Source organism: Diachasma alloeum, unplaced genomic scaffold (assembly GCF_001412515.2).
Source record: "Diachasma alloeum isolate Michigan unplaced genomic scaffold, Dall2.0 Dall_scaffold_00361, whole genome shotgun sequence".
NCBI lineage: Eukaryota > Metazoa > Arthropoda > Insecta > Hymenoptera > Braconidae > Diachasma > Diachasma alloeum.
In genome coordinates, this window is record NW_021680500.1 from 83,012 (window position 1) to 93,274 (window position 10,263).

At 38.6% G+C, this 10,263-nt stretch overlaps 1 protein-coding gene across 1 annotated transcript; it reads left to right on the forward strand.

The window, feature by feature from the left end:
* The first annotated feature begins 7,362 nt into the window (after positions 1-7,362).
* Positions 7,363-7,956, forward strand: LOC107041300. Its single transcript, XM_015261791.1, has one exon. It carries the CDS (start codon positions 7,363-7,365, stop codon positions 7,954-7,956), a length of 594 nt encoding a protein of 197 aa, XP_015117277.1.
* Positions 7,957-10,263: the final 2,307 nt, after the last annotated feature.

A 10,263-nucleotide genomic window follows, 5' to 3' on the forward strand; every position in this document is an offset into this window, starting at 1 on the left:
GATTCCTCAGTTATAAGCTTCTATTAAGGATATAAGAGAAATATTTTAATTAATTTCTAAATTCATTACATGGAGTTGATACTTGAGAGATCATATTTTTTCCTGATTTAGGAGAGTGATGAGTGGATTATAGAATCCAGAATCAATTGTTGAGATTTGTTCTAAAGTTGCAATCATTTAGAGATTCATTTCCGAAGAAATAAAATTAGGACGAATCAATTTTTCTGCGATATCTCAGAATCTAATGAAGCTAGCGAAATTATCATAATGACTATTATTGAAGAGAATGTCGTAACTGACAAAGAATATCTGTTTGGTGAGGAACTAGGTTTAGGGTGGATGTGGGAGAAAAATGTGGAGGGAGATGCTGGAAAATTAATGATGGCACTGATTATAAAAATATCACTATTTATTCGTGGGATCGAACCACGTCGTTAATATTTTATACACTCTTTGGTAAATTGTCACTTTTGATAGTCCTTTAATTTTAATAAAGTTGAATCACTGATGATAGTTGAATTTTAACTAATTATTGTGGTGATGTACTGAACGGAACGGTGATCTTACAAAGACCGGTGATGTACTTGGTTACTAGTGAGCTAGGTGAGGTTCAAGAAGCCACTGTACTCGGTGAGATGCGATGTAAGACTTCTACAGGTGATTTGCCCGAGTTAGACTTGTACGGTGAGAGGCTAAGCCTAAACTGATTCGCGCGTGTTTCGCTGACTTATGACTGATGACCCGGAGGGTCCTGGAGATTTTCGAAGTAGGCCGATGGTCGACCAGAATGTTCTGGAATTTTAGTTGCGTTTCAAACAATATCTTTGCAAAAATTTCTGTATCTCTCGTAGATTCTGAGATATCTCGCCAATTCCACTTAAAAAGAAATGATGCTAAAACGATCAAAATCTGCAAAAACTTCGAATTTATACATTACTTGACTTTGACAGTACTTAACATATCAATTTAGGTCTATTAAGAAAATTTCAAGATAATTAAGTCACATGAGTACCTCATATACAAAATTATGTAATAATGGGAACAAAATAAGGTGAAAGTTCTCATTCAATCAACTCATTACATCAATTCATTGACAATTAAAAACAAATTATATGAATAATCTCCGCCCAGGAAATACTAATACATTTTATTTAATAATTACGTTATAAGCGGAATTTTCTTAAACTGCAGAAGTTTCTTCAGAATTCCCAACAATTTTCTAAATTCTGAATTCTTTAAGTTTTCCCAAAACCTTACAAATTTTTCGAAATTCTGCAAAAGTCTCATATGTAAAAACTCTTTGAACTGTACAAAAACTTCTAAAATTCCACCGAATTTTCTTCACTCCCATAGTGAACGTATTTACATCGAGATCCAAAAATAAAAATAAATATAAATTACTTTGAATTGCGATAATCCAGATAATAACCACCTCTAGTTTTTTTCTTGGTAAGATCGCCTTGTAGCTTCTTCAATTCCTCTTTCAATTGCTCAGTTCTCTTTCGTGCTGCATTGAAGTTGTGAAATGGATTCTTCATTCGATCCTTCTGGTCATTAAAATATGAATGATCCATTTCAGGACTCTTCTGAGGATTACCACGATTATCAGCACTATAATTGGTATGAGAATGAGCATTATTGAATGAATCTCTCCTTGATTGTCTCGGATTATAATAATTGCTCGTACCACGTTACGCTTGATAGAAAAATATATAATTAATTCTTGATAAAAATTGAAAATCAATTCTACAAATTAGAAAAAATCCAATAAAAAACAATTTAGTGCTTTCTCTACGAATTTCCATTGGAATTCTATAAGAATTCCATTGAAATTCCTTCATTTTTTATAAAAAAATTCTGTTCATTGTGCCATTCCCGTAATCAATTCTTCAAACTTTCAAGTATCATTTTGATATCCACACACATTTGCTAGTAAAAAAAATCTTTACGCTAGATTTTGATTTTTCTGTTTATAACAATTATTGACCATCAATTTCCAAATTCTCTTTGCAATTTAAATTATATTTCGTAATAAAATGAGAAAAAAAATAGAAAGAGACACTCACAATTTTGTTTCCCTTCAAATTGAAAACCATCAGAAAATGACTGCTGATGATAATTTTCACCTTGATTATGATGAATATGGGTATTATCAAATTGATCACTTCTTGGCTGGCTGGAATTATTGAAGTGGTTCGTATCACGTGACCCTTGAATAATTGAGAAAAGGATACCCCGTAAATTCATTAAAACCATAATTAACAATGAATTTTGTTCAACACATATGTTGAAGTTTGTTGTTCGTCTTTACCGACCGCGTGGCGCTTCAATCGTATTTAAAATGAATCATTTTTGGAGAAATTCAGTAATCATGAAGATGGTGAATTTGTATGACAAGACGATTTTCAAGTTGAATAAATAGTCAGTTTTCATCTAATAAAATGGGTCTATTCAGTTCACAAACCACACCATAAACATTGGCGCCCAATAAACTCGACTCACGACTGACAAAATGAGTCAAAAACTCAATTATTAGTGAAGAATCGATGAAAATCGCTCTTCAACCATCTACAACGACAATCGACGCAACAGGGACGCTGAGACGCCGAGTTGAAGCCCCCACGCACTTACACATATTCAGCATTCATTATCATCATAAATTCAGTTAAATTAATTCAAATCAACGGATTTGATCAATCATCGAAAAGGGCACACTCGTTAAAAAGGTGCAAAAAGCATTAAACCTACTTCGAGAGTACATCCGTGTAACACACACTTACACTCAATTAACCAGGCAATCGAGTCGCCTTTATTCAACGACGTATTCGTGGAGGTTGAGAACACTCAACAGTCTCAAAAATTCAGCAACGACACATCCGTGGATGTTGAGAGCATTCAACACTGCCACAAGTACATCAAGCGATCATCATCACCATCAGACATGCAGAAGGTTCCGGTCAGTATAGAGCGACGAGTGAATTGTCAAGCAGTATTATCCACATCATCCAGAGTCTCGTTGGTACGTCGGGCTCGGAAGCAACGTACATTGCAGGTGAGTGAGTCACTTATTTCCCTTTTCCCTATTCCCCAATACATCTGATTGACAATGGAAGAACTGCCTGCCTTGAAACAACGCAGGGGTCGCGCCAAGGCTCAAGTCACACGTATTGAAATATTTTTCAATCAAAATTGTAACGTGACAGCGATTCAAGCGGCACTGAGGTTGAAAAAACTTGAAGAGGGTTGTGTTGCATTTGAAACAGTGCAAGGAGAAATTGTTGATTTGCCTCAGCCAGACCTAGACGCCCAAGCTCAATTCATTGCAGAACAAGAGCAAGAAAGACAAGATTTCGAAAATAGATACTTTGACATAGCAGCACGCGCACAAGAGATTATAGAGAGAGAAAGAACAGAACCACCTCAGCTCAACATCAATGACAATCACCATCAGGGCGATGGGGCGAGGATCATCATACAAGAAACACGAGACAAGCCACAGTTACCTAACCTCAAACTCCCAATATTTTCTGGAGACTAAACCAAGTGGTTATTTTGGAACAACAATTACGAAACGACAATCCACGATGATCCAGATCTAGCAAAAGTGCGAAAACATCAACACCTCATTGGACTCCTGGATGGTGATGCTCTCAAAGTAATCGAGGGATTCACCATCAGTAATGAAAATTACGACAACGCTTGGGCACTTCTCAAGAACACATACGATAACCAGATGATGATTATCGAGACCCATTTGGAGGAATTGATGGAATTTCCTTCTATCACAAGAGAAAACAGAGCAGACTCAATTCGACAGTTGGTCTGGCACATTCAGACACACATTTCATCGCTCACAACGTTATCCCAGCCAGTTGAATATTGGGATGCAATCATTATTCACCTTACAAAAAAGAAGTTAGATTACATCGAACAGAAAGATTGGCAGAATACAATCGAAGATCGTACACCACAGAATATGCCAAAACTTGAAGAGTTCATGCCATTCCTCACTCAACGTTGTCACACCCTCAGGATGCTTGGGCAGAATAAACCGAAGGAGAAACCCCCCAAAGAGAAATCATCAACACAGAAGAAAGATGTCAAACATGAGAGTCATAAATCCAAGAGGAAGGTTTTTCTGACATCAAACAGGGACATGCAGAATCTGCAGTAACGATCATCCAACATATCGCTGTGATGAACTTGTTAATCTTTCTCCAAGAGAGAGAAACTCTTCTCATCATCGAGAAACGACTCTGCATCGACTGCCTCGGTCTTGGACATCAAGCAAACAACTGCACCTCTTCAACATGCAAAAAATTTAATGAAAAACATAACACAATTTTACACGAAGAGAGTAACAAGTCTGGAGTTACTGGTGAGTCAATAATATCAGCTGCAGCTCACATTGGAGACCTCGCAGCCCCACGTACCTCATCGAAGATCTTTTATACAGCAAAACTCACATCTCAGGTCATTCTATCAACAGCACAGATATATATTCATGATTCAAAAGGTGAACCAGTTATTTTCAGAGCATTGCTGGATCCAGGATCCCAGGTAAACCTCATGACTAACGAGTTAGCACGAAAACTCAAATTGGTATCCAACAACAGCGTCAGATCAATCAGCGGAGAAAATAGGAATAAATCAGAGTCAAAGAAGTCAGTTCTGGTTGCCCTCAAAGCCATGAACAACAACTTCAGTGTAGAGATGGAATGTCTTCTCTGGCCATCAATCACAGAGAATCTGCCTCAGACCAAAATCAACGTTAATCGCATCATCATTCCTGGAAGTTTGAATCTAGCTGATCCAACATTTAATGAACCTGGAAAAATCGACGTACTCTTGGGGGCAGGACTTTACTGGAAAGTTTTGCTAGGACGACCCAGAAACAGCATCGAAGGCCAACCTTCGCTTCAAAATACTCAATTCGGTTGGATTATTGGAGGAGAGATGGTTGAAGATTAATCATCCTCCCCTCCAATGTGTTTGAAAATCATCAATGATCAACTGAATGATCAATTGGAACGCTTTTGGAAACAAGAGGCCATCATGGAGACGCATCACCTCACAAAAGAAGAGAAAGACTGTGAGAAACATTTCATCAGCACCACTGGCAGAGATGACCAAGGGAGATTCATTGTACGTCTACCCACAAAAGCAGGCGTCACCCTTGGAGATTAGAAGATACAAGCTCAGAGGAGACTTGAACCACTCGAACGAAGATTCAAACGAAATCCAGATCTTAAACAATCATACCAACAATTCATGGATGAGAACATCAACACAGGGCACATGTCGTTGGTCCAGGACATGAAGTCCCTTGAATTAGAAGAAGAAGTTTATCACATACCCCATCAAGCTGTCATCAGACGGGATAGCATCTCGGCGAAGCTACGAGTAGTCTTTTATGCTTCCGCAAAAACGATATCGGGAGCATCACTGAGTGATAAGTTCATTCCCGGTCCCAATCTACAGAAAGATCTATTCCAAATAGTTCTGAGATTTCGTACTCATGTCTATGTCATTAGTGCTGATATAACAAAGATGTTCAGACAGATATTCGTCGACGAGCGAGACAGGAAATATCAGCTCATAGTCTGGAGAAACGAGCCAGATCAACCGATTCAAGTACATCAGTTAAACACTGTTACATCCGGAACGGCCTGTGCACCGTATCACGCAATGAGATGCCTCAGGGAATTGGCTGCATTGTACAAACAAAAATATCCTGTAGCATCTTCAGTGATCAAAAATGATTTCTACATGGATGATGTATTCACCGGAGTTCCATTAAAGCATTAAGCAATACAACTGCAGAAAGATCTCCCTGAATTACTTATGTTTGGACAATTTCCATTAAAAAAATGGAGGTCTAACGACTCTCAAGTATTGGAACATTTGTCACAGCGAAGTGAAATAGATCCTTTGCTCACTCTCAACAAAGACGACACCATGGTGAAGACACCATGAAAAGATTGGGTCTTCACTGGAATTTTGCAAAAGACAATCTGCAGTATCGAGCATCGCTAATCAACGACACTGTCAATATCAAGAGAAGTGTATTGTCAAAGATCTCACAAATATTCGATCCACTAGGACCTGTTGCACCAGTTCTGATTCAAGGTAAGATCATTACGCAACAGCTCTGGGCAAGAGGGGTCGAGTGGGATCAGCCCTTACCTCAAGAACAACAGCATGTCTGGGAGGATTATTACCAGTCAATGTCTCAGCTCAATGAATTACAAATCTCCAGAAATGTTGTTCCGGGGAACCAAGCAAATACTTTCGACATTTTTGGCTTTGGAGACGCCTCAGAACTTGCTTACGGACCTTGCTTGTACGTAGTCAGTGTCGACAACCTAGGAATTCGTCATTCACATCTTTTATGTACCAAATCAAGATCTGCTTCAGTGAAAACAATCTCCATTCCACGACTGGAATTGGAAGCAGCTGTATTACTCTCTCGGCTATATCAAACAGCCAAACAGACCTTCATCGACAGGATCGATCGAGTTAAGCTGTGGAGCGACAGTACATTGGTACTTGGTTGGATCCGAGCTCAGCCTCAAACACTCAAGACCTTCGTCGGCAACCGAAGTGACAAAAATTCAGGAGATGACAGAAGGTATAAACTGGAGTCATGTACCTACATCAGAAAATCCTATTGATTTAATTTCACGAGGTTCAACAGTCGAGAACATCAACCACAACAACCTGTGGTGGCATGGACCATACTGGTTGGTTGAAGAAAATCAGTTCCCCCATCAAATGGAGCCAGCTGCATTGGAACTTCCAGAACTGAAAACAACATCTTTTTCGTTGGTGGTAACGACTCCTGGAAACGTGTTGAGGAGGTTCTCTTCATATTCCAAACTTTGTCGAATCATTGCCTATTGTCATCGGTTCATTCAAAATTTACGTTCCAGCAAAGTAACAGGTCCAATTAAACCTGTTGAACTGTCGAGAGCAGAAGAGACTATCGTCAGTTGGACTCAAGCAGAATCATTCGCATCAGAGATACGATGCATTCAGAATCAGACTGATCGCCCTAGGAAGAGTCCTCTGATCTCTCTCAAGCCGTTCATCGACTCCAAAGGGATCATCTGACTTGGAGAATGTTTGGAACACGCAAACATCTCAATCAGTGAAAAACATCAGATTGTCTTACCAGCTAAACACCCTATTACCCGGATTATCATGTGAGAGAAGCATGTGGAGCTACAGCACTGTCCACCTGAGCAATTGTTACATGCAGTTCGAGAGAAATTCTGGCCAATCAGTGGCAGGAAAGAGGCGCAGAAGACAGTGTATAGTTGTGTCAAGTGTTTTCGATACAGGCCCATAACCCCCGTCATGATGGGCGATTTACCATCACAGAGAGTGCGAGCATTCGTTCGACCATTTGCGGCAACTGGCATAGATTATGCTTGCCCTTTGCAAGTAAGTGAGAGTCATCGCCGAGGCCGAGTCCACGTGACCAAAGGGTACGTCGCCGTGTTCACTTTCTTCAGCACAAAGTCAGTTCATTTAGAACTGGTTTCTGATCTTACAACAGAAGCATCTCTTGCTGCATTGAGCCGTTTCACTGCTAGGCATGGCCTCCCTTCAGACATTTTTTCCGATAATGGAACGAATTTTGTTGGTGCTGCGACGGAGCTCCAAGAAGTCTTCGAATTATTATCCAGAGAAGAGAAGACGATTGCTACACAGTTGGCTAAACAACGCATCGGCGCTGCGGTCAAGTCGATGAAGAGACATTTATCGATTGTGACAGAGGGCAGGATGTTAACATTCGAGGAGTATAACACTCTTTTAGCAAACATTAAAGCTGTCCTGAATCCTAGGCCATTGACTCCAATCACAAACGATCTTCTTGATTTCCGTGTCCTCACTCCTTCCCACTTCCTAATCGTGACTCGCTCATACAGCCTGTTCAATGTGATTTTCTAACCATTGCAGACAATAAATTGTCACGTTGGCAACATTTACAAAAGTTACGTTAACAACTCTGGGTTCATTGGAAAAAGTAGTATTTGCAGGAACTGCAGAAATGATCGAAGTGGTGTACTCCAGGTCCAACCATTAAACTCAACAGGATGGTATTATTGATCGAGGACAATGTATCTCCTCTCCATTGGTCAATTGGAAGAATTATTGAACTGCATCCAGGCCCTGACAACGTAGTTCGAGTTGTCACCGTGAGGATATCAAGAGGAGAGTTCAAGCGACCAGTAAAAAAGCTTTGTAGACTGCCAATCGATCACGAGTAAAGAGACATTTGCATTCGCATAGTAACATTCAAATAATCCAAAGATCAGTTAAAATTTAAGGTTGATTTGAAAGGTAATTTGAATATTTAGAGTCATTGCGTTCATTATTTCAAATTTCACCTAGTTTAATCAGTTGAAATATTTTCCAGGTCAAAGTTATATCGATTTGAGAAGAAGTGATCTTTTACAAATGTTTTAATCCAAGTTATTGAGTTGTAAACTCAATTTCTATTCATGCTGTTCACTTTAAGAATTCATTACTCTCATTTGCTTTATTTTGAAAGTTGACCTTTCAAGGCCCCCAGGAATGTTCGTCTTTAGCGACCGCGTGGGGCTTCAATCGTATTTAGAACTAATTATTTTTGGAGAAGTTCAGTAATCATGAAGATGGCGGATTTTTATAACAAGACAATTGTCAAATTGAATAAATAGTCAGTTTTTGTCTAATAAAATGGGTCTATTCAGTTCACAAACCACACCATAAACATTTGTTTTGACCGGTGTGAGATCAGATGTCTGGATTTTAGCCTCTGCGGTCGTTGGCAAGCTCGAGATTGGGCGACTACTAGAAAACCAAAGATTTTTTCTTTCCCTTCCCTATTGAATTCCGTCTTTAAAATTAATTTTTAACAAATCTCGAGCTTGCCACCTATAATTTAACACATATGAAAAAAAAATCAATTAACCTTGATGGTCCAATCCCAGAGTTAACTCTGAGATTAACTCTGGCTTCTTCGAAGAAATCTAGAGAAAAGAGAGAGACACTCTGGTAAAGTTCAATAAACCCAGAGTTAACCATCAGGGAAGTAAAAATGCGATCCGCGATTCAATTCTCATTGGAACTCCATCATAAAGTCCTCGAAATAATATTAAAATTTTGCAGAAATCCTATTCATTTAATTATGAAATTTTTATAAGAGATTATGCAACTTTACAGTGTCATTTTGATATTAAACAATATTTGATAGTAAAAGATTAATAAATTTTGATGTTTTGAACAAAAACACAAAATACTTACAATTTTGTCTTCCTTGAAATTGTGAATCATGACAAGATGACTGCTGAGGATAATTTTCAGAACGATATCCACCAAACTTTCCATTCCATCTCTCACCATGAGCTCTACTAAAACCACCACTGCAGTCACCACCGCCACCTCTATAAAAACGTGTTGACATCTAGAAAACGTTGATAAAAATGCCATTAAAATAAAATCCATTATTATATTTACTACACAACTCATTCTTCTACTAAAAAATTATTTACCTTAGGTAGTATCCGAATATTTAGCACTTGAATAAATATTAATCAGTGGATATCAATTATGCTATTTATGACACATTGACGTTTCGGCGTTATTGTTTTATTTTGAAGGAATTTGTTCTTTTGGAGAGAATCAACAAGTGAAAAAGCATGTGAGAACAAAGTGTATAGATAATCATTCTCTATGTAGCTTATTCTATTAAGATTTTCACTACACAAGTTTTGAAACATGGATATCTCGAATTTTCTTTCTGGAATTGGATCATGAGTAGTAGAAATTCACAATTCGGTAGTCATTCGCTCATAACAATGCGATTTTGATGAGAAATTTAATAAAATTCCCGGTCTTACCCTCGACAAAACGGGCTCACCAAGTCTCCATCGAGAGGATTTTGTTAAAATTTGGTTGACAGCTTTCCAAACACTTACTTCACATGAATCAATCGCCTAGAGGTCACTCAACAGGAAGTAGGTCATTCACCCATAACAGTGCGATTTTGATGAGAAATTCAATAAAATTCCCGGTCTTACCCTCGACACAACGGGCTCACCATGTCCCCATCGAGGGGATTTCGTTAAAACTTGGTTGACAGCTTTCCAGACACTTATTTAACATGAATCAATCGCCCCCTAGACTCTGCTCAACGCGAAGTGGGTCATTTACCCATAACAGTGCGATTTTGATAAGAAATTCAATAGAAACCTAAGTCTTGCCCCTGACAAA

What these genes read in the sequence shown, in the direction of transcription:
- LOC107041300 (XM_015261791.1), top strand. Translation starts at nt 7,363, where the DNA reads ATGGGCGATTTACCATCACAGAGAGTGCGAGCATTCGTTCGACCATTT.